The sequence below is a fragment of the Triturus cristatus genome, chromosome 3_1 (genome assembly GCF_964204655.1).
Source record: "Triturus cristatus chromosome 3_1, aTriCri1.1, whole genome shotgun sequence".
Taxonomy (NCBI): Eukaryota; Metazoa; Chordata; class Amphibia; order Caudata; family Salamandridae; genus Triturus; species Triturus cristatus.
The window spans coordinates 771,465,007-771,490,752 of NC_140583.1; the positions used below are offsets into that span (position 1 = coordinate 771,465,007).

At 45.2% G+C, this 25,746-nt stretch overlaps 1 protein-coding gene across 2 annotated transcripts in view; it reads left to right on the forward strand.

Annotated features, from left to right (window-relative positions):
• The window catches only part of SIGIRR (single Ig and TIR domain containing), a 189,472-nt gene that overhangs the window by 7,636 nt on the left and 156,090 nt on the right, over positions 1-25,746 (forward strand). Inside the window, exon 1 of one of the 2 annotated variants that reach the window (XM_085644952.1) lies at positions 21,175-21,559. The exons of the other annotated variant lie outside the window; for it this stretch is intronic. Within the exon in view, the coding sequence (XP_085501078.1) occupies positions 21,448-21,559 (112 nt within the window). The 5' untranslated portion in view covers positions 21,175-21,447. Of the gene's footprint in view, positions 1-21,174; positions 21,560-25,746 lie in introns of those variants that run through there. 2 annotated transcript variants of the gene reach the window in all.

Here is a 25,746-nt window from a genome sequence, read left to right on the forward strand (position 1 = left end):
TTTAACCCAGATCTCTTGACTGGGGGAGAATGTCTGCATTGTCAGCATTCCGTCCATCATTTGTTTGTTGTAACGCTTTTCGCCCTAAGTGGGATGGGTATTCCCAGACGTGGGACCCGTGCTCACTACGCCACTGGAGTCAAGCTATCCTGGCTGATGACGGCTGATAGCCAGAAACCGGTCCTAGGATGCTTGATTCCGGTCCAGGGAAGACATGGCTTGGCAGTTCGGGCTGGACTGTTCCCATGAGGCACAGGGTCAAGACTGATTTGCATATGGCCATGTCTAAACTGGGGTGGCGTAGTGGGCAAAAGAATGATGGATTTAACCCAGATCTCTTGACTGGGGGAGAATGTCTGCATTGTCAGCATTCCGTCCATCATTTGTTTGTTGTAACTCTAGTAGGATGAAAGGCTGAGCAGACGCGCTGAGGTTTGAACCTGAGGTTGTGAGTTCAAACATAAAATTAACAGGGAGCATGCTTTAAAGTTAAGATTGGATTATATAATGCCAGTACCAAATCAGAAAGCGAGCACAGTAGAGAAAATCAGGAGCAGTGTGTGTAAGCAGAGGCATCGCACCTCTGCCGCCACTGTCAAAACACGATTCTGCTGCCTTCCTCCTTCTACATGTCAACAGCAATGGGCCTAGCATGACAGCGAATGAACAAGTTTCTCATTGCAAACAGAGCATTGGCAGGGCTGTGCATGTGGCATGTGGCATGTGAAGGGAGGGTTGGTTAAAAAGAATGGCGCGAGGGAGAAACGGGGGCGAGTGAGCATGGCAGCGCGGTAAACGCGCTAATTAAAAACAGATGGTGATATGGCCCCGAAGAGATGGGCCTCTGCTCGTAACCGCAAGTTGTAGGCTGTGGGCTGATACATTTCCTGGGAAAGGTGAGACATGCATCCGCCTTTGTCTAATTACATGCTGTCTTTTTAGAAAGGCGCACGCAAAGCCCAATAGAAAAAATACCCCCCAAAAAAAACACACGCACAAGTGTGTGAAAAGTCCAGAGTGATTCCAAGAGGTTGTGTTCCTAGAGCATCGCATGCGCGCTGCGCTTGGCTCGACCTAATTACTGCCCCATCAGGCAGTAAAACAGGCTCACACACTGCTAAAAATAACACCCACACACTGACTTTTGAGACCAGCCCATCTGACACTGCCTGATTGACCTATAGGCCAGTCCGGCCCTGTAGAGGCCTTTCAATAACCACCAGAGGGGCCTGTTTAATGTCCTCGCAAATGCCTTTCAATATTCACAATGGATGTCTGTCAATAGCCTCCAAAGAGGCCTGTCAGGAGGCACGGGGCTTCAGACTGATCATAATGCACACCCGGGGTCCAAAGTGGCCCCCTTCCCACTTGGCCTTCTGCTCCCCATAGAAGTGATCTTTGTCCCCCACCCCTTGCCTGCCAGCTCAGGTTGCTCTACAATGGCTGAAATTCAGCAGGCACTTCAGTGACCTGCAGAGCTCAAAAGGAAGGAGCTAGCAAAAGGGACACTGAGTCTAGTTCACTAAATTTGCATGGAAGGTGCCCAGAATCACAGTGGCTCCAGTATACTGGGCCATTCTGATAATTCCTTAAAGGCCAGTTCTTTTAATAGTCTTCTAGGTAGGGAGGGGCAGAGACATGCCTAACGTGGAAAGATTATAGAAAAACACACAGAACACTCTCTAGAGATACTTGCTTATATACCAACAGCGGAGAAGGACCTCTATGCCTATCTCTGCTGCCATTTCCTTATTTCTATCCACGCCAGAGACTTTGCTTAGTGTCCAGCTCAGTGCAGGCACTCTTCTTTATGATAACTGCGAGCTAGCCACCTGTAGGGCTTTGAAGAACTAGACCACAGGAACTGGTCTTCATTCTCGTTAAGAGCATGGATCCTGCTGCTCAATGGGGGTTAACCTCTTCTGTAAAGTGTCATTACCAGTGGCATAGCAAGGGTGTCATGGGCTCTAAGGCAAGAAGGCAATTGAGTCTGCCTGCCTCTGGTGTAGGTAATAAGGTTGTTGTAATTGAAACAAACCTGCACTTGTGAGCCCCATTACCAGTGCGCCTGCTGCACTAACGATAATCATTCGCCCGATCATTGCATTGTTAATTTCTTATGCAAGTGTTTTTAACCACAGACCCAACCTTGCATACAAAATATGGCTCCCTGTACTCAAACTGATGGAGTCAATGACTCTTCTCCTTCACTTGCTCCTGTCAGCGACCCAGAAAATTTACTTTTTTCCATTGATTCTGCTGGTCCCAGACCAGATGCAACTTTACTGAGCAGGCGCTTGTCATACTGATGATGGTGGAATGGTTCACGTCACTATTCTGAGTGAAACTGAGACGACTGTTTGAGGTCCTGCCTTGCTTATATTTTGTCACGGAGACAAATGTGGGGTCTGAGCCGTACTCCACTGAAAAATATATAGGCAATGCCAGGGAGTCCTCACAGCCAGGGCTTTAAATGGGCCTGGTCCTGCCGGTTCTCAACACTGGCAGTTTTAAAAAGCAGGTGCTGAGAGGGGTTCCTATAGGGCTCTCCATTTTTGCCCTAACCCATAGAGTGAAAACAAAAATCTTAACTCTGCAGCAGGACCACCCTTCACTGCCTTTGATGTAACTTCAAAGAAACTCGTTTTAGTTCTTTCACAGTCTCATCATTTCAGAATTGAAGCATTTTCAATATTATATATGAGGAAGGCTTTCTTATCTTATGCAAGCAACAGCCATTGACAAAGGCAATAGCCCTGGCTTGTTGTAGGTGTAACGTTACTTGTACTATATATCTGGGTGCAATCATAGAAGCAGCAAAATACCGGTCGAGCAGCACACTTTGCTAAGGACAGATGTTTTGGTTACTGGTTTTAAGACACACCCTTAATTACATTGGCCACGGCCCTTTGCGACACTCCCCCCCCCCCCCCCCTGTTTTTTCATCCCACTTAAAACCTTGCTCACACCCACCAGCATCCAATTGTTTTGGGCTGTACCTGGCAGAGCTGGTCGCTCTATTAATTTGGGTACAGAAATGTATCCACCCACAGTGATCACTGCAAGCAGGGGTGCTGGCTGCAGGACATAGCTATAGTGCATGAGTCCTGAATTAGGTAGTGCCAAGTTATGATAGATGCTCATAACTTGTGAAAGAGGATCATAGCTATAGTGCATGAGTCCTGAATTAGGTAGTGCCAAGTTATGATAGCTGCAAGGTCAGGCTGGACAACTCCATACTGTGTGCCACATTACTTACTCAGCAACTATGATTCACATAACACAAAGCCGATAATGGGTTTCAAGGTGACGATGTGTGCAGACTACAGTACCCAAAAATGTATCTTATATCTACTGAGGTACATGAATGCACGTTCCTTTGAATGGAAAAACACACATGATAGCGCTATCTTGAATAAACTCCAATACAGCACAGTGCACGTTATGAAATCATGCATTATTCAGGAACATTTAACGCATTTGTAAAGTACTTTAGTGTATTTGTTTTAAATAACTTGCCTTCCAGTACTTTTGAGACTATGTTTTAGTTTGCAGTCGCTCTAACCTAACTTCCGCTGAAATCATTGAATAAAACTTTTATGTAGTACTTGCAACAGCATATTTTAACATACATTTCTTTATCAGTCAACTCAGTGATACACATTTTATCAGTTCACTCACTAACTAACCTGGTTTCCAGATGTCTTTCTTTCCACTAAAAACACAGTTCTCTAGGATATTGACTATTTAAGATTTTCACTCTAAAACTTATCTGCGGTAGATGGTATGTCCTCAAGATACAAATTCCCTTTTCTGCGTGCTCTTTCCTTTGACCTGTAAGGTGCTGGAAAATTATATTAATCCCAATTCAACAGAGCGGATAGAATCAGAAAATCTTTGGTTTGAAGTTGGATTCAGGGTGCAGAATTCCAACGTCAAGAATGGTAGACCAAAGGTGGGCTGAGGCTTCAGACGTTCAGCTGGTAGTCAATGGATGGATCATTTTCTCCTCTCTGTCCCACAGAGAAGAGCAGTTTCAGTGAGGGCAAAGGAGCGGAGCCAACAAGCTGCTCTTTCTCTGCTCCTGCTCGCCTAGGATTGCCCAGATAACATCCTGGATGTTTTAAATCACATTCTGATTGTAGCCAATTCCGGCAGAAAAACGTTAAATATTGTGAAAGAGGCATGTAAGCAGGTGACACCATTGTGATATCTACTGTGCCTCACGTGGAGTCCTAAGTACACTAGCAGGAAACTCCCTAGTGTTCTTTCACTATATGTATGTATGTGGGTGTGTGTGTGCATATATATATATATATATATATATATATATATATATATATATATATATTACCTACTGGCGGTCGCCAGTAGGTAGTTATAGTTAGGACCCTGTTTCCATAGGAAAACCGCAACATTCTATTTGGAATAACTTTGGCGCCGGTCGACGAATCCTCGCGAAATTTTCAAAATAGGTGGGGCGCTACGCTCCGCTCCTACCCTGAAAGTCTCGGGGGGATTCGTCAAGCGGGGGCTGAGAAAAAAGGGGGGTCCCAAAACGCGTTATTCCCATGCATTTTTCTATAGGACCTTTAGACACAGCTACAGCCCGAACGGCTGAACAGAGTTACTTGAAATTTGGCAGAGAGGTAGTCCTCAGGTCAAGGAAGTGCCTTTTGTAGGTCTGGTGTAAATCTGTTCAGTAGTTCCTGAGAAAATAGCATTTAAATCAATATATATATCTGTGGCAGCTTACGGTGCGCTTACCGTGCGCTTACGGTAAGCTTACCGTACGCGTACGGTGCCGTGCGCGAGCGCGAATCTGATTGGCTGTTAGATCTTAGTAAACATTCGAATCGGTCGAAACCAGGAAGCGACGGCCGCCATTTTCTCTCTCGCACTCTGAGGGGGGGCTGAAAAACAAAGTCCAAAAACATGTAAAGGGGCTATTTAGACAGCTCCTAAGCACATAGCCATGATGATGGAGTCCCCAAAGATCCCCCAAGGCCAAAAAGGCAATTTTAATTTTTTCGAAAATTTCGCCGATTACGCTTACCGTACGCGTACGGTAAAAATATTGAACAAAAAAAAAAATTATCCTTACTCTCCCCACCCCGTGTGCAAATGATGCCCTAAGGGCATCATTTGTGCATGACACATAAAACATCTGAAAAGATAAAAGATTACCTTTCACAACGAAGGTCATAATATGTCCTCCATGTGCGCACGATGCGCGAAGCGCATCGTGCGTACATGGCCCATCTAGCGTAACGTGGGCACGCGGTGCGCGTAGCGCACCGCGTGCCCACCGTGCGTGCACGGCACTAACTGCGTAAAGTGGGCGCGCGAAGCGCACCGCGTGCTCACTGTGCGCGCACGCTGCGCGAAGCGCACCGTGCGCGCACGGAACGAACTGCGTTAAGTGGGCGTGCATGCCACGAATGGCGTAAAGTAACTTAGCATTTAAAAAAACGTACAAATTCACTGAAAAAACCATAGGTTTCACACACGTTATAGTTAGGAATTAGCATTTAAAAAACCTTGCAAATTCAGTGAAAAAAACATAGGTTTCACACATGTTATAGTTAGCTGGACATTTTACTGATAAAAAACCATTGAAATTCCCCCGTTATAGTTAGTGCAGGCAACTATAACTCACGCGACCGCAATCCTCTGCTGATGACATATGTGTCTTTATGAAAAAAAAATATTTGTAATATATGTATAGCTAAAATTTAATGGAAGAAGACATGGGCAAATAAGTGTCTAAATACAGTATTAGCATCAGCAGAGGATTGCGGTCGCGTGAGTTATAGTTGCCTGCACTAACTATAACGGGGGAATTTCAATGGTTTTTTATCAGTAAAATGTCCAGCTAACTATAACATGTGTGAAACCTATGGTTTTTTCACTGAATATATATATATATATATATCCATCCGAAAACGGTTCAAAAGTCCCGGTAATCCTGGCGCTCATTAAAGGTGCGTCACCCTTGCGGTAGAACCAAACCGCTAAATATCAAACGCAATTTTCTCCAATTTGAAGAAAGAATAGGGTCGCACTCCAGCGGTATTTTTGTTGTTCAATGCTCCATTTATTATCAGTTCACTTCGGTCCATAAATCCAACGCAAACCAACCAACGCGTTTCGTTAACTTCTGTTAACTTGGTCACGGTTGTTACCATTCAAAGAAACGATTACATTAAAACAAGTATAACAACAGGAAATATCATGACTTCATTTCCTGTGAGTTCCGGGGTTTGCAATACCAGACTTCTAGGAGATGTAGTCCCCTTTAATATATTAAAACTTAATTTATGAGTAGGCTTGCAAATAAGTAAACAAATGACCACATCTAACGATGACGATTTTAAACCTTGACCACATTGGAATCTATGTATAACATTTTGTGAGCAGAGCTCAATATTATTGCGCTCATTGTGATGTCTCATTTTAAAACTGCTTCATTCAAATCATGCCCTCTAGTGGGCATACCCACATATTTCATATTTAAGGGCCCTAATTGGCCTTTCACACTTAATCTATGTCAAATGCTTCCATGAATTTTTTCATTTGTTCATGGCAAGAGACAAATCACATGAGTTCAATCCTTTAAAACAAAAAGGTCAAAAATGTAAACCAAACATTACATAGAGTCCATCCTTGTGGTTCCACATGATTGTGAAATTCTTTCCTCATTAAAGATGTATATACAGTTCTTCCGACTGGTTCAGACCAAACGGTGTCATGCTCCTGAAATTTATGATGTGCCTTGATTCCTTCTGCCGCAGTAGTTTCTCCCGATTTCCTCCTCGTGCATTGATAGGGATCGTTTCTATTCCATAAAAACTTAGAGACTTCCAATTACTGTTGTGGTGGGTTTCCATGTGTTTCGCCACTGCGTTATTTTTGTCTTTATTCTTAGTGGCCCGTGTGTGTTCCAAAATTCTTTTCTTCAGATCACATATGGTGCTTCCCACGTATTTTAATTTGCAAGGGCATTCTATTATGTAAATTGCGTATTGACTTTTACATGATATCAATTGTTTGATTTTCAAAACTTTATTGTTGGCCATTGTTATTTCGCTCGTTGGTTTTGCGATTTGACACACCTTGCACTTTTGGCATTTGATAAACCCTTTTGTTCTTAGCCAGGTCTCTTTCGCTTTACTTGATTTAAAGTGACTGTGCACCAATCGATCTTTTAGGTTTTTAGCTCTTCTGTATGTTATTGTTGGTTTAGATCCCATTGCTTTTCCCATGGTACCATCTAGTTGTAATATTTTCCAATTGTTTTTGATAATGCCCACAATTTCCTTTGATTCCTGAGTATAATCCAATATCAATCTTATTGGTTCCTCAGAGGATTCTTGTTTTTTTGTTATTGATGGTGATAAACATTCCTCCCGAGATTTTTGGTTGGCTTTATTCCAACAAGATTTAACCGTATGTTTGTTATACTTCCTTTTTATGAACCTTTTTATTGCTCCTGCACTTAGTTTTCTCCATTCCTCATCCTCACTGCATATCCTTCGAAGACGGAGAAATTCCCCATAGGGTATGCTTGATATTAGAGAGGGCTGGTGGAAACTTGTTGCTTCGAGGGTGGCATTCGTTGCTGTGCTTTTCCGATATAAGGTGGACTCCAGGCAATTATTTTTCACATATATTTCAGCGTCCAGGAAAGTAACCTTTTCCTTGCTTATTTCATATGTAAACTTCAAGTTAGTTACGCTGTCGTTGAGGATCTCAAAATAATCCTGGAATTCCTCCTCATTTCCATTCCAGATGGTTAACAAGTCATCTATAAAGCGTGTCCAATTAATTATTTTCTGGGTGTATTTTTCAAATTTGCTATTCCAGGCCACCTCCCGCTCCCACCAACCCATTATCATTATGCCTGCTTGGTATTACATCACTGATTACATATGTGTCTTTCTGAAAAATAAATATTTGTAATATATGTATAGCTAAAGATTAATGGAAGAAAACATGGGTAAATAGGTGTCTAAATACAGTGATGTAATATCTGACGTCATCAGCAGAGGATTGTGGTCGCGTGAGTTATAGTTGCCTGCACTAACTATAACGGGGGAATTTCATTGGTTTTTTACGAGGGAAATGTCTAGCTAACTATAACATGTGTGAAACCTATGGTTTTTAAAGTGAATTTGCAAGGTTTTTTGAATGCTAATTCCTAACTATAACGTGTGTGAAACCTATGGTTTTTTAAGTGAATATATATATACACACACACACACACATATATATATATATATACACACACACATATATATATACACACACACACTGCTACAGCCATTCATGGAGATATTAAGGGCCTGAGCTGCAGATTCAACTACATACTGTTCTGAGCTTACACCTCTTGTAAATTTGGTGTTGGACTTCAGGGCCACGCGGTCCTTCTGATCCAGTGTACGATGGCCAACCAGGTGCATAAAAAACAGCACCTTCGATCCGTGCCCACCCAGAAGCCCCCCCATCCTCTTCAGAGGTTGTAAGGGGAAACTTTTAGACACACCAGCTTCAACCTAAGGGTGGGTTAGTATATCATAATTTTGCAAGCTTGACCAAAGGAAACAGTAAGGAAGCATTATGTGGGCTCTTTAGCCTGACCTCTCAAAAAAGCAGAAACTATAAGAGTCTGATGTGGCCCTTGACTCCCTAGGTACTGGTACTTATGGATACCCCCCTGATACCCACAAAACAGAAAAAATAAATGCAGGCATCAGGAGTCTTCACGTACTTATTGTCCCAACTGAGGCTGAGACTTGTAGTTTTATGTCTCACAATGCACTCAATTCTTTTCGAAGACGAAGCGCACAGGTTTTTGACTCTGTGTGAACCTTTAATTACAGTAGTCCACTGGAAGACTGCAGAGTAAATGCTTACGAAACAACCTTCATTTGGGGCAAATCCTTGATAAAAGTTGTGTTCAGGGGGAACCTGTATACTTGCGATTCTAGCGGTGCACTTATACCCTTTCCCAAGGAATATACTTTTCTCAGATGTTCTCCCCCTTTGGAGTTGTTTAGGACACTGTGAATTAACTCACCATAAACAATGGTACAACATCAGACTCTGTAACTAAAGCATCTTCAGTTTCTGTTATCTGGAACTTGCTAGCCTATCTGATTCATTCAGAGAAATTTATCGGTGGTGTGAGCTCAAACTTTGATCTCAGGTGGAGCATACCATTTTTGCAGGGGTATGACCCATCCAGTGAACCTTTTTGCCATAAATCTCCTCCGACCCAAGAGACTCTCCCCATTGTGTTATCCCCAGATGTGCCATACCTAGTGCTCCTCCATCGAAACTGTGCCAAAGATCCGTTGGTAGAATATAGAAACTCAAGATGGTGAATGGAATATTGACCAAAGAGATATGGTGCAGCCAACCAGAAAAAATATTTTCACGAGCGATAGAAAGCCTTTCAGTCCTTTCATTTACAGACACTCGTTCTTTCTTCTTAAAATCGTCATATAAAGCTTCCCACCAATCACCCCATTGGACCATAATTCATGCACCAGCCTTTTGACCCAAATTTGTAAAGGAGCTTGACTGACTCAACAGGACTGCAAAAAATGAATTGATGCATTTGCCCTTGACATAGGTAATCAACCCAACCAGTCTTTGGTGGCTACAACAGATTTATTATGGGAAAGACGTCCCTCTTTCTCCTGCAGGAAATCCCTGTTAATACAACGGCAACAATACTTTCTAAGCCAGAAGCCCTGCCCCAAGACAAGCAAATGCCAATACATGTATGAGGACCCATTGCCACCACAGTTGGGCACAGTTTTTTTTCACATGCACAGCAATATTCTACAAAATTCACCAGAAGGGAGCATTTAATTTGAATCTGTGGAATAAAATAGAGGAGCAGAAACTTCTCATTGCTACAGACCTCATTGTTGCTATGGCTGCTCATCCAAGAACAATCAACAATTTAGTGTGCCTCAGGCTCACATCAAGAAGATCTGGACAGACTTATGGATTCATTTGTCGAAGGTAAACAAGAGTTTGCCCCTTCGCTAGTCAAGAAGTAACCATCAGCATACACTAGCCTTGTGATCCCCCAGAAATATGGGTATTAATGGCCTAGAGCATCACTGCACATTTCTAAATAACATTTCAGCTCTTCCTTACTGAGACTTAGAATCAGTCTTGGGGCAGTAAAAACATAATCATTCAAACCTCTTAGTAATTGCACGCTCTTCTTCAGTTGGGGTCCCCTTCCTCCGAACCACCCTTGCCAGTGGCTGTTAGGCCTCAGTAAAAACAGGCTTGTCGGTTTCTTGCTAGGGGGAACAGCAGCCTTTCGAACAATGCCTTATGGGAAGAAAACAACGTGACACTCCAGATTAAAGCCCCGGAGCTCCACAGCATATTCCTTGCAATGGCTGCCTCCTACCCAGGGGAAGGTTTCCTCAATTCACAAGGATAAAACAATGGTCTTATTTTCCATCTAGAGGCACTGTGGTGCCTACCTTCCTAGGTTTTTTTCGCTAGCAAATGGGCGATACCCTTTTCAAAGAACATATTTATGGTCCCAGCTAACTATTGCAGAACAAGCAAGACCAGTAAAGTGGTCATACACATGTAGCCCACAAATGGGAATGTTGCTAATTGGTTGTCCTCGCCTCCATATTCCAGAGATGGTTCTGTGCCTTGATCAGTTCTTCAAAGGCAAATCCAGATTGCATCACATGTTGAATGGGTGGGATGATGGACTTTCTAGATGATGCCTGTCAGATTAACTAGTCCGGAGATTTCTTTTACGGCTTCTCTTTGACTCCACTACTCCTGCTAGATCTCTGTAAATATACAGCCAAAGTTGTTGTTTAATAATGAAGAAATCACCATAGTCATGTAGATATTGGTTCTTACAGCGAAGTTAGGACTCTTCTATTGCATCTCGACCTGTTTACCAGAGAGGGGCCGAGGTTTTTTCTACTTTCTCCTTCCAGATTTCAAAAAGGACGTTTTAGTAATTTAAAATCTGGTTTTCATGCATCCGGATATGTATTGGGCAAATATCAAGCTCTTGGATCTACCAGAAAGACTGCTGCGATAACTCAATGCAAGAATTAATAACTAATTTCTTCTGATGAGTCTTAGCAGATATTGTTCAGTCACAGTCATATCTTGTCTGGCCACTTGGTTGGCAAAGCGGTCAGGCTAGAAACTAGAGAAATATACCTGGTTACCACTGGTGCGGAGATTAACAGACTATGCGGAACCGCCTCTATATCTGATTCTTAAGATAGAGTAAGATCCTCCTGGATCATCTTAAACAAGGAAATATTTATCTGTGTTCTTTCTAGCCTGTCATTCTTCTTAAGCCGAAGAGACATTACACGTTAGACATATTCTGTGGTGTGCGTTTCTCTGTAAATACAATTGTGTTTCATATTCTCTATTTCTAAATGTTAATCTATTTTAATGGAGCGGAGCTGGGCACATCTTCTGTCTGAATGGGTTGTTTACTCCATTCGGTGTTTCTATGCCATAAACTCTTCAGAGAGTATGTGAGTGTATCTGTATTATTCTCCAGGCATGTGCCAACCAAAAAGAGCAGCCGAGTAGGGCAAGGTGTCCTTTGCAATACATATTGTTCCAGCATTTAGGCTGGCCAGTGTGGTTTTTTGTCTCCTTTTTAGGTCGAGCCTGGGCAGCGAATGCGCTGCTCTTAGAGGCATGCTGTATTCAGGTAGGGACTTGAAGCTCCGCCCACTCTCCGCCCATATTTTTCATTGGCTTCTGTCATTGTCCACTGTAAACTGTGGCTGTTCATTGGTCAATAGGCTTATTAGTCCCTCCTTAGTACTGCCTTGTCTCATTTTGTAACCTCCCATGGCGACACTCCCTGTTACAAGTGTTGTTACTCGGTAAGCTTTAACTACAGCCTCCGAGCACTATTTTCTCAAATAGCTTTGTCCTGCCTGCTATTGCAGGCTGGACATGCTCTCTCCTAACACTTTATTTTATTTTTATAGCATGGGCGCCAAACACATTTGTAATGCACAAGGTCTCTGATTTGGAGACTTTAAGCTATTGCCATTGTAATTGACAATGCCTTTTATTTATGTTTTAAAAACAACACATAAATAAAAGGCATTGTCATTTACAATGCCAATAGCTGAAACTCTTGTATATGCTAGATGTATTGCATTGCAAGTGCTTGTTGTCCTTCATGTTTGGTAGTCTGCACCAATGTCTGGGAGTATTAGAGTCGTAGGCACGAGTTAAAGAGCGTACCCCTAACCCAACCTCTCTCCTATAACCATCATCCACCCTGCATCCCCTTATCATCTACAGACTTGTTCTTTGTTGAGAACTAGTAAAGAGTGGGCGTAGCTGCTCAGGGCAGGGGTAGAGTGGACCGATTACTCATACATAAACTGGGCCTTGCTGTTCACAGCCTTGATTAGCTGTTTTGGGAATACATTTTTGCTCCTGCCACAAAGAGGCCAGCCTCCCTGTGATTTCTGATAGGCAGTGCGTTAAATGTAAATACAGAAGTGCAGGTACTCACTATTTAGAGTACCTGCTTGCTCCTGAGAAGTGTCAGTGCTCTCCCATTAAATGTATTGCAGGAGTGATGCGAAGTGCAGGTACACTCCCTTTCAAATTAAAGAAGTGCCGGTACTCAGTACCAGACAGTATCTGCCCATTTAAAGCTCTGCGGACAGGAGTAAGAATACCAGATAACTCCAGGTCACCAGCAGTGTCAGAATGAAGGGAGAACCAGTCAGATCCCCGATCCGGCAGCTTTTATTCAGCCGGATTGGAGATACATCTGGACCCATTGAAATATGCTGAATTGGTCCTGGTGCGATTTGCCAACAACAGGACACAATTCAGCAGCACAAACATGTTGTCTGCTCAGAGCAGCAACGTACAGGCAGTGAGGGGGCTTTTTATTTTCTCTTCCAACTTGAGCCCAAAGCAAAGGGCCATCAGCCTTCCTTTTGTTGGAGTAGAATCCTGGCTGGGAGCTATCTGCAGCCTAACACCTGGATACCAATACAATGGGGAAACAAAGGCACGCAGCTTGTTATCACTCCGTGCGTACTTAACAGAAACAAGTCCTCAAAAGATTTGGAGGCAGGTTTGTGAATTTCTGCAACCCATATATGTAAGAGATAAACCGCACTTAGCTGTTTTTTGTATTTAATACTTTTAGAGCACTACTCATCCCAATGTAGCGTGTCAGAGTGCTTTACATCATATGCACACAATTATACATTGACAATAAATCATACAACTGTGAAGTGTAAATCAATGTACAGGATGTTACACAAGACTGAGTGTTTGAAGTTGTAGGAGTCACACTTCGTCTTTACTGTTAGAGCTTATGTGCTAAGATTGTATGGCTGGGAAAAACACAAAGTCAGGATTTAAAATGCAACAAAGTGCTTGGTGTTGTTCTTTATTGCTACCCAAAGAAACCCTTTTTAGAAGCCCTATAACAGGTCGAGAAAAATATACAAGGTTTTTAGCCCATATCTTGCAGTTTGCATGCTGGTGCTTGATATCGGTTTATATTGGACTGTGCTATATTAGAAGGATTGCAATTTATGAACTGCAAGTAATAAAAGGCTCTCTGTGTCAAAGGCAGTGACCCACTTACCTATCTAGATAACATAATAATGGCATCTGCATGTTATGTGCTTTGCAGGAGACAAATTAACCCTCTATGCTACTTTGAGTCAAAATTGTGACTAAACAAAACACAGATCTATGCAGCAAGTGCTTTAACCACCAGAGTTAGGGCAACTCACGACATTCCTTCTTTCTAGAGTAATTGTGAGCTCCATTAATGTCACTCGTGCATTAACTACTGGATTCACTAGCTCAGGAGACTGCGAACAAATGACTAAGCTTGGAGCTCTATCTAGTAGCCACAATTAGTACTGGAGACTACATTGTTTAGGCTGGCTTTTTGTGCAGGCCCTTCTTAGTCCAGCTTAGAGCTCCATCTTGTGGTCATTATTAGAACCTGAAGGCTTCATTGAAATACTGGTCTTTGATACAGGAATCTTGGAACTACATTATCTGTGTGTAAATGGTTTTTTAATGCACTGTCTTCAACATCTTACTTGCTCGCTGTGAATCCAAAGGCTACCTTGTAATACTGACTTTTGAACCCACTGTGGTCTTTTGTATTGTCCTCCATTGTGGTTTACTTCTTTTGGCTGTGATTGAACCGGTCAGTGGCGCGGACTGAGAGTTTCCCCCCATATTGAACAGCTGGGCCCAATGTGGATTTGTGCTGAAAGTCATGCTTCTTGGGTCCGTTTTGTGTGGGGCGACGTCCACCCTTGTTTCAGCGCAGCTTCGTACTCTTTATTGGCCGGCATCATTAACTGTGATTTTGGCGCCATGGCTACCAATAAGGGATCCAAGCAATCTACCCTGGCTTAATTGTCAAGGTTTGCTCACTCTAATGCCGACGCAGCAGAAGATAAACCGGCAGAGTCTGAGGCGAAGCAACCAACGCCTGCTGAGGGCCCTTCCCTCGTTGATGTAATGGAGTAAATGTCATCCACCATGGCCGCCAGACGGTGAGGAGCTCCAAGAGGGAGCCCCGAGGCTGAGGATTGCTCAAGCGAGCTGAAATCCTTGTTTGGCCTCGTATCCGTACATTGGACCCCCGAGCCGATACCGGAACATTCAACCCATGCTGGGGAACCTATCTGAACGAGGACTCACTGCCAGTGGCCGGGACGCTTCAAGAAGGGACAGGAGAGGTGCCCCGGCAGGTCGTTGGTTTTCGCCGCATCCCTGGATCGATGGTGGTGACTGCGGCTCAAGCTGAGACTGGGCCTTTGTGTTTTTCGAGTGTGGCCCAGGTGGCACTGCTGATGGGTGAGGGCTCGGCTGGCTGGAGTGCACGACGAGACTTGGTCCAGGTGCAGACCTGGATTTCGCTTGAGGTTCTCGCCCAGGCTTGAGAGGCATGCACTGCACCCTCACCCCCCTGAAGGCATAGCAGTTACTGTAAAAACACGGTTGGTGGGGCCCTGACCTCTTGTGATTTAGGTGATACACTGCTAGAAATGTGTTACACTGCAGTTAATATGGCACTTTAAAGTTTAGTGTATATACTTCATAAAATTGTATAATAACTACCTCCCTGCCTTATGCTTTATTCCGGACTGTGCCTCGGCATTTCTTCTTCGGCCTAAGTCCTGATCGTATCTCGGAAATTCTACCGTTCAACCATGCACCCACCTTACCCCACCCGGAACTCGAATCTTGTGTGTTACGGACCAAACTCCTGGTCCATCAACTACACAGACAAAAGGACCAGTAATGCAAAAAAGAACTTCAAGCATAGTATTCTAAAACAAGACCCGGAAACACTCATTGTAGATAACCACCACAGAGCGTCCAACGGCAACACGAAAACGAACTTCATTTTCTACACTAATCGCCCGGCTAAATGGAAAAACTCCTTCTCTCTTCACCTTCAAGTCGCCAAGTCAGTAATCATTCCCTATGGTGAAAAAATCTCCACTTCCATCTCCCCGACCTTCAAAGGGGAACTCACCATCTCCATCTACAGAACTGGAACCATTCTCATACAGGCCACCAACACGCACCTCACCACTTTTGACCACCACTTCCCCACACTTCTTTCCTCATTAACTCAACTGAGCCGTCAAACCATATCTCCCCAACCCACCATCACCCTTACTAATAACGTGGAACTGATCCCATCTCCCTGCCCTGAGGAACCTCTCTCCAACTCATGGACATCCACCATCACTCACTATAATCACACTACCCCTATCATTACTCTCCGACGTCAAACACCCACAACTATTACATCTACTGAGCACACTAGGAACAACAAACTCACAATTAACAAACACCACAAGACCGATCTAGCTCAGACTCTAACCTCTTCCCTCCCGTAACCGAAATCACCACAGGCAATCTCCGCTCGACCCGTGATAACCTGAACCCTCCCTCACAAATTACCTCTTCCTCCAACACAGACCCTTTTCCCCCGACCCTTACGTCCCCCTTGTCCAACGTCATCTCCAATCCAGTGATCTCTCTCTCCCCCTACTACCACTGCACACTCCCCCGCTGATGTCCCACTTCCACAGACACAACCGGTCTCCACCGATTACCTCACTGACAACCCCCGCGACATCCCCATGACCAACGTCCTCACCAATCCTTTAAACTCGTTCCCCCCTATTATCACTACACGCTCCCCCTCCGCCGTCGCAAACCCACATACACAACCTGCCTCCACCGCTAATCTCATTGACATTCCCCGGAAATCTAACTTCTTACCTAGAACTTCTCTCCCTCCTCACTTGGACAGTAGACCCTCTACTCCTCCTTTGAACCCCTTGAATGGGAGCATTACTAATCCGGCTCCCCGCGTCCAATCTCTCCCCTCTCCTAACCCCACTGACTCTATCCAATCCCCGACCCCTGTTCACTCTCCCTCCAAAGACCCAAGTCATTCTTGGCCCCTGCCTAAAACTTTAAACTTTTTCAGCTCAATAGCACAGCAACTGAACAGAATGGAGCTGAAAATTAACTCCCTTGCTGCTGAGCTCCTATACTTACAACAAGATCTTCTCAACAGGACCAAGCCGCCGGGCTCCCACTCCCCGGGTAGATTTCCTCCCACCCCACTCACTACCGCTCCCTTGGCCCCTCAGTGCACCCCTCGTCCCTCCAGTCCATCAGCGAGTCAGGCACTTCGATCCAACCGGGATCGCCAACCCTTTCGATACCGAAACCTGATGAGATCAACAACTCTTACCTCACTTTGAGCCAGAAGTCAGCCCCTTTCCCCATCCCTGTTATTATCGGCACTAACAGAATCCCAAAAAATGTCCACTCACCTAGACCTCCTGCTCAATACTCCTCTATCCACCTCACTCCCCCCATCATCGAAGCTCCCCGTCCTCTCTCTTTCATGCTCCTCAACTGCAGATCAGCAGTACAACACGCCACAGACATTGCTGAAGCTCTACTCGCTGAAGAAATTGACATCGCTTTCCTCACTGAATCCTGGCTCAATGTCCACTCACACCCATTCTTGACATTCTCACCCCTCCAGGGTACACCATCATCAGACAAGACAGACCGATCAAAACGGGGGGGGGGGGGGGGGGGGACTAGCCATCATCCACAAGGCAGGAATTCAGATTACCAAACTTAAACCTGCAGAATACCTATCGTTTGAATACCTGGGTGTCGAACTCAGTGCCAAGGGCACCTCACCCATCAAATTCCACACCATCTACCATCCTCCTGGAGAGCGTACCCTTTTCCCTGAAGAACTAACAGACCTAATATCACGGTTCTCCATTACAGACACTAAAGACGTGTTCCTGGGTGACCTCAATATCCACTGGAACAACCCAGAAGACTCCACTGCCAAGAACCTATCCAACCTACTTGAAATTTATAACCTCAAACAACTCTGCAATAAACCAATTCACATCAAAGGTGCAACACTGGATGCGATCATTACCAACAATGATCTGGTCTCTCTGAGAGCGATTTCTCCCATTGACTGGTCCGACCACCACCTCATTCTGTTCAAGATTGATGCACTTGTCTTCCACCAACCTATTCGTGATGACAAACCTAAACACTGGACCAGAAATATCAAAGCAATCCCTTTATCCGAACTCGAATCCAAGGTTCATGCCCATCTTCAACTCCAACCCTCATCATCGACGGCCGATGGCCTCACTACACACTTTAACTCAAAATTGACAGAGGTTCTAGACCAAGTAGCTCCTCTCAAACTCAAACAAGTGAGGCGAACCAAATCTAAACCGTGGTTTAACGTGGTTCTCAATGAGGAAAGGCGTCAACTCAGACAAACGGAAAGGTCTTGGAGACTAAACCCCTCTACCTTACACCTAGCGCAACTTAGATCTGCTCGGCAAGCATACAAAAAACACATTTTCAGTGAAAAGGCGTCTTTCTTCCACAGCCAACTAGATCTGGCAAAAAACAGATCGAGAGAACTCTTCAACATTGTCAAAAGCCAAACTAACTACACTCCCTCTCAAGAAATCAAAGCCACCAATGAACGTTGTGAAGAAATTGCCACCTTCTTCACTAATAAAGTCTCAAATTGATCAATCCTTCATCCAAACCTCTAACCTTCCTTTCCTCTTAACCTGCCCCACTCTAACCACCCCTGATCATTCAGAAAGAGTTCTTACCAAGAACAATCAGGTTTGCCTCCAGCTAAAAAACAACGCGCATTGGTCCGACTTTGAGCTAATGTCGGATAATGAGGTTTGCAATATAATTTCTAACCTAAAACCTTCCTCCCACACTATGGACCCCATCCCATCCACAATCATAAAAGAACTTAACCACACCATTTCCCCTTTCTGAACTAAAATCATCAACGCCTCTCTCACCTCATGCTGTGTCCCAGACTCCCTTCAACTTGGACAAATCACACCCATTCTCAAAAAACCAGGGGCCGACCCTAATGATCTCATCAATCTCAGACCTATCTTCAACCTCCCATTCCTTGCAAAAACATTGGAGAAATGCGTTCTCCACCAACTCAACAAACACATTGATGAGTTCAACCTCCTCAACACCTTTCAATCAGGTTTCAGGAAAGGCTGTAGCACGGAAACAGCTATGCTCAACGTCTCGGACGATATTCACAAGGCTTTAGATGAAGGTGATGCCTGCCTACTCATCCTTATTGACCTATCTGCGGCATTCGACACAGTAAATCATCCAGCACTTCTGGAGACCATGTCGAAGCGCTCCGGCATCAATGGCACAGTACTAAAATGGTTCACCTCCTTCCTTCAACGCCGCTCGCAACAAATTAAAATCAACTCCTGTCTCTCGAAGCCAACAAAAGTCACACTTGGGGTCCCGCAAGGCTCGATGCTCTCCCCGGCCCTCTTCAATCTTTTCATGGAGCCCCTCACAATCATCTTGAAAAAAGCTGGAGTGAATTACCACATTTACGCTGATGACACCCAAATCTATTTCAAAATCAAGTCTCCCAGCGACATCCAACACCTCAATGCCACTCTAACGGAGATCCAAACTTGGTTCAACGCTAACCACTTAAAACTCAATCCAGATAAAACAGAACTAATCCTATTCTCTCCAAAAAGCAACCATCGTCCAATCCAAGAGTGGCTCAAGAATCTGGTCGCCTTAAACTGCCCCATCGTCCTATCCGACTCAGTTAAGTCTCTAGGCATCACCCTTGACAAGAACTTATCTTTGGAGGCCCACATCAAAAACTCTGCAAAAGTGCTCTTTTCTCCCTAAAACACCTCAAGAAATTGAAACCTTTTCTTCCCCATGATGACCTCAAGACAGTAGTCCAATCCCTAGTTCTCTCTAAAATCGACTACGGGAACGCCATCCTAACAGGGACTCCAAAAGCTCACCTAACCCCTCTAAAGGCAGTGTTGAACATGGCCGCTCGACTCGTATCTGGAGTAAAAAGATTTGATCACATCACTCCAGCTCTCAACTCCCTCAACTGGCTTCCCATGGAAGGGAGGTGTATTTACAAACTGGCCTGCATCACACACAAAACCCTTCACTCTCCGGCCCCTAACTACCTGAACAACAAACTGGTAAGAGCAGGTCAATCCAGATCGCTGAGAAGCTCCAACTCACTCCTTCTTATTCATCCGAAACTGAAAAAGAAAACCACACAATACCGATCGTTCTCTGACAACGCTCCCAGGATGTGGAATGCTCTCCCTCAGATGCAACCCCTCCTTCTCCTGTTTCAAAAGGGACCTGAAAATCCATCTCCTTAACAAATACTTTCCTGACCAAGGTCAACTAACCTAGACTTTAGTATCCGAATTTACTCCTCTCTCTTGACATTCAAGGATAGTTGGCTACCGGACTGTGTTAACCACCTTATATTCCATGCTGTATTTTTTTATCCCTGGTTTTGCTTCCTTACTGCCTACTATGTAATGCAATTTCCGTCTGTTTTTCTGTACAGTATGTATGTAAAGCGCTCTGATACCTACGGTTCAAGCTAGCGCTATATAAAACTTTTAAAATAAAATTAATCCCTGAGATTTACCTGCGAGACAAAGCTCTTTGCACAGGTGGTTTAACCCCCAGAAGATATATCAAAATGCTACATTTGCTTGTTCTGCCCAGGCCCAAGGTCCCAATATTCTAAGCTGTGTGCATTAAGGTTATATAAACAGCATCGCCCCTCTCACCTTGCTCCAGTCTTGTCTGTGTCCTCCACCCCCCTTTTTCTGTCAGATTTGATAGTTTAAAGTGGTCCTTCGTTTGTTAATGTTTTTGACACCCCATTAGCCGCCCCCCTTCTTTCTAAGCAGTGGGTGAGTTAGGTGAGAAGGGGAGGTACGGAGATATTTATGTTCACCATTCACTGCTCAGCCAAGAACTGACCAGTGAACACAAAAAAGGCTCCATGCTGCCTCAATGTATTCACTAGCACCAACAAGGGCGCCACATTGCTCACCGCCCAGGGCGTTCTCTTAGCTAGAGCCAGATCTGACTCCACTTCCCTTTTTGTTGCCCACTTTGAGCCCCAATTTATTGGTTCCCAGTGTAAAGTGTTTTCAATTCCAGCACTGTTTATCAGTGAAACAATCACTGGTCTAGTAGTACTGCGCTTTCCTCTACAATACATTGGAGCCTGCTAGTTTAAAAGGCACAAGAATGCATAAGGCTGATGCTATGAAAGTAAAAGCTCGGGGATGGAGTGTGGCTGCTTAGGTGGCATTGAGTCGCGAGTAATTTCAAATAGGGGAGCATCAAACACAGTCACCAAAAGTGTGATTTTATATTACTTTATCATTCTTCTGCTCTCGTTTCCTTCCCATAGAAACTATTTTGTTCCTCCCATGTTCAGTCCTCTTTCCCTCTTTCATCTGGTATTCTCTCCCCTCCTCTGCAGTTCCTTCGTGCTACGATTCCCTTCCCCTCTCAAATTTCGTCCATATGTTTCTCCTGTGTTTCGCTTTCCTCTGGTACGTCCTTGTTCTTCCGCCTTGCTCTGCTGTTTACCTATTTCACTCTCTCCCCCTGCCCTGTTGTTATTCTCTTATTTCACTCCGCCCCTTTTTCTCCTCTACAATTATTACTCGCCCCTCTCCTGTTTCCCCCTCACCCATCCAGTTCATACGGTCTTCTCAAATTTCTCCCCTTTCCCCTCTGCAGTCCTTCCTCTTTCCTCCGACTTCTCCAGTTCCTCTCTCCCACTTACCATTTCGCGTGCTTCCCATTTCTCCTCCCTCCCCCTCCGTGGTATTCACCCCTCCCATCCCGTGCAGTTGTTGTACCTTGCCCTCTTCCTCTCCCGCCCCCTGCGGCAGGTTGGTCCTCTCACTGTTACCTTGCCTCTCCTTGCACTGCCCTTGCCTTACATTGCCCCCAATGCAGAGGAGGGGGTGTGCTTTGCTTTGGACCCTGGTGTGGCTCTGCTTGGCCCGCTTCGTGCCGTGGACCGGAGTCCACAGTGTTAGTGGGAGGCCGCCAGTGCGAACAGGTGAGTGCGTCCTAAACCTGGGGGGCAGTGCAAGCAGCCTCGCAGGACCCAGGAAGTACACGAGTACGCGCGCGCCCGTGCGTTTCCTACCACGGCACAGCAGGACTTCCTCGCAGAGAGCCATGCACTGGACTGTTTATCACGTGGCGTGCGCGCGCGCGCCTCAGTACTTCCAGTTTGGAAGCGCAGAGAAGCCGCGCTTCGAATAGTACGCCAGTTTTGATCTCTGTCTGTAGCAGAGTCCAGTGCATTGCTCGTTAGTAGATATGCGAGTGTTAGTCTGTGTGTGTACCCACAGACGCAGTACTGACAATCAGGAAACCCAGGAGAGCCCATGTTTGCCTGCGGAGCAGCTTAGCAATGGACTAGCGCACGTGTTGTTTGCATGTGCCTTTTCACACACCATTTCTGATAAAGGAGTAAACTGTGGACACTTCAACCGTTACACGTCTTCCAACAATCCGATGCACTAACCATTTAAGCTGACAACATATGAAACACCGCAAAGGGGCCTGCAGAGCTGTCCAGAGGTGCCAGTGTACTAAAAACCATAACGATGCCCATCTGTGCCTCACGCGTCATCATCCAACACACTGCTAAGAGCTGCATACCATTACACAATAACTACACCTTGGTAGTTATCAAACACAACATAGAAACGCTTCCTACCAAGGATCAAAACAAAGACAACAGCCTTCCACCTGCACAACATATATGGTGTAGCATGCTTCTCATGTGGCGGAGCCCTTCAGCTGTGCCACATATAGGAGTATTAAGCGCTATATATATGTTGCAGTGCAATTCAATGATGACAATCATGTATTTGACTGCACTGTTAAAAGGGGTATCTGAACATGGGAACGTGAGCTGAACCATGCTTGACTTAACCACGCATATGTGTGATTGACAGCGCGCAGTCTAGATACTAAGATGGGCGGGCATAGGAAGAGGAAGGATCCGGAGAGGACGCAGACTGGTAAATGGGGTTGTGTGGGGGGTACTTTTTAAGGGTTGGGGATAGTGTTTAGGGCGCAAGGTTGGGGAGTCGGGTTGCTTTTAGGGCTTAGGAGGGGTCGGGCAGTTTTTAGGACTCAGGAGGCGTCAGGGTAGTTTTTAGGGCTCAGGGTAGGTTTTAGGGCTTGGGGTGGTTAGGGTGGTTTTAAAGGCTCAGGAGGGGCCAGGGACGTTTTTAGGGCTCAGGGTAGTTTTTATAGCTCACAGGGGATTGGGATAGTTTTTATGGCTCTGGGTGGTCTGGGTAATTTTAAGGGCTGGGGGGAAAGGGTACGTTTTAGGGCTCACGGTGCTTTTAGGGCAGGGGGGTGCTTTTAGGGCTCGGGGTAGTTTTTAGGTCTCGCATTGCTATCGCGTAAGCGATCGCAAAGCGAGACTATTGTAAAAGGGCATTTCAAAGTGCTCCCAAAAAGCGGATTGCATTGCTAGCACGCGCACAATCACGCACTTGGTGCCGCCATGCACTCCGCTTTTTGGGAGCACTTCAAAGGGTTGCTCCGCCGCCCCCAAGCGCTCGCGCGCCACGCTCCACCGGGCTTGTTTTAATTAACTTCACACTATTATTCAGCGTGGCGCCCATTTCCTAAGCGCCGTGCTTTCAACTTTAAAGCTCCATCTCCCCGTAGGCTGCCCTCCCTCCCACCACCAAACACAGGCTGCCTATGGAACTCTCCTCCCACCCCTGCTGCCAGGTTAAGGAGTTCATCGGTCGCCCGGTGTAGACTCTTCCGCTATGTTTTGCTTGCAGCGGCTTGTTTTAATTAACTTCACACTATTATTCAGCGTGGCGCCCATTTCCTAAGCGCCGTGCTTTCAACTTTAAAGCTCCATCTCCCCGTAGGCTGCCCTCTCTCCAACCACCAAACACAGGCTGCCTATGGTACTCTCCTCCCACCCCTGCTGCCAGGTTAAGGAGTTCATCGGTCGCCTGGTGTAGACTCTTCCGCTATGTTTTGTTTGCAGCTTGGACGCTGCATTTCTCTGTAGGGTGCCCTCCCACCACTTCGCACCTCCCCCGCTCAGCCTCTCCCGGGATCACCTCTTGCTGCAAGAGCCATGGGGATCAGCTGCTGAGCTTGTTTTTCCATCTAGCTGCTGCTTTCAAGCATCTCCAAAATTCACCAACACTTCTCGTCTTTTCTTTTTTCACCCGCCCCTTTTCGCCTGCCCTCCGCATCATCTATCTTTTTACCTGCCTTTCTCCCCGTCCATTCCCCTCTTTCCTACCCTGTCCCAGTTAGCACCCTCTCTCCCCATCATGAGCCTCTATCGCGCCTGTTTCCATTCGACCCCCTTATTGCTTCAGCTTGGAAGCGCTCTACATATATTTGCACTTTTCATCCCACACAGACGTGCTTGCAGCCTCCTCCCCCGCCACCCGGGCTCGTGCCCCGTTATTCGCCTCGTACAACTTCCCGGGCGCTTGTGACTCCCTTCCAGCCCCAGCCGCGCCGGCCTTCTTATAACCATGTCACATCAACATTGTATTTAGTTACCATTTGATTTTTTTCAGCAGCGTAAACCGACCAAGTCATAATAACTTGTTTCGGCATATTCACAACAAATCTTTCCGTTTCTAAACGCTGTAGTTGACCTAGTGAAAAGAAACCAGACCCCCTGTCGTTGGGTGTTGCGTAGTGGGCTGAACAATTTAGAAAACAGTGTGTTGTTCCACTCTCTGTGACACTCAAAAAATCAGTGCTAGCCAGGCATGTGGTAGGAATCACGAACAAACACTTTCTTCCTTTGATTTTCTCTGCACCCGTCTCCCATTGGCAAAACATGTAGGACTCGCCTGTAACGCTTTTTGGCATGTATATTACATATTTTAGTGCTTGTATTTCCCAAAGTCGAGGGTAATATGCTGCATGGGCTAAACACTTATAAGGTCCCAAAGGGAGACCTATTGACAGACAAGCGCTTCCTGTGATTACAGGACATCAAACCAGACTCCATGCTGCGTTTATGGCCTCCACACCCTGCTCTGGCAGGAAGGGCAGCCTGCCAAAACTGCAGCCAGCCTTCATCTCTGGGGTGGGGTGAAGGGAATGTGAAGCTATCAGCTGCTCCATCTGACTAACTAGAAACAAGTCAACATAAGAAGATGGCTTGCTGATAACACTCTGAATGCTGCCTGTGCAAAACTCCCCACTGCAAAGAAGACAAGCATTTGTAATGCATTAGGTCTCGCATTTACGCGAGTTTGAGCTATTGACATTGCAAATAACAATGCCTATTGGCATTGTCATTTACAATGCCAATAGCTTTAACTCATGTAACTGCGAGACCTATTGCATTGCAAATGCTTGTTAGGGCTTGGAGCGGTCCAGGTAGTTTTAAGGGCTGGGGGGGGGGGTCGGAGTACTTTTTTGGGCTCTGGGGTCAGGGTAGATTTTTATGACTCATGGGTATTCAAATAGTTTTTAGGTTTTTGGGGGGGTTGTGTATTTTTAAGGGCTCAGGTGGGGTCGGGGTATTTTTTAGGACTTGGGGTAGTTTTTAGGGCTCGGGGTTGTGTAACTATTTAGGGCTGAGGGGTTGGGGTAGTTTTTAGGGCTCAGGGTGGAGTTGGGGTAGTTGTTAGGGCTTAGGGGGGTCGGGTAGTTAATAAGGCTAAGGGTGGGTGGCCTCGGGTGTGATCTTTACCAAGCATCCCTTTACCGGTCATGCCATTACCATGAAATTGTGTGGTAAAGGCATGTGTGGTAAAGGAATGCGTTGTTCAGACCCATTCGTCGTTTAGGTAGCGTAGTAGAGGCATGCATGGTATAGCCATGCGTGCCTCTGTCATACAACCTCTGAACATAACTGCCATGTTCTAATTGTTAAGTATATTTAGAGCTGCTATTTGGCCTAGAATTTGGACACGCTGCATTACATTTTGGGACTTCTAGTTTTGCATTGAAAGTAGTAAGACATTTTCAGGACTAGCTGGATGTATCACATGCCATTAGGCCAGTTGCCAGGCATAATAATTTCTCTAAATAAAAGACATAAATAAGCATTTTTTTTTCAAAATGTCGTTGGCGCTTTCTAATGTACCCTACACAATTTGGCTTATTTTTTGTTACAATATTTTTTCTGTTTTACACATATGATTTCTTGTAAGAAACAAGTTAGATATAAGATTGTTTTTTAACAATTCTTTTATTTTGCCGCTTTACCTTGCAGAT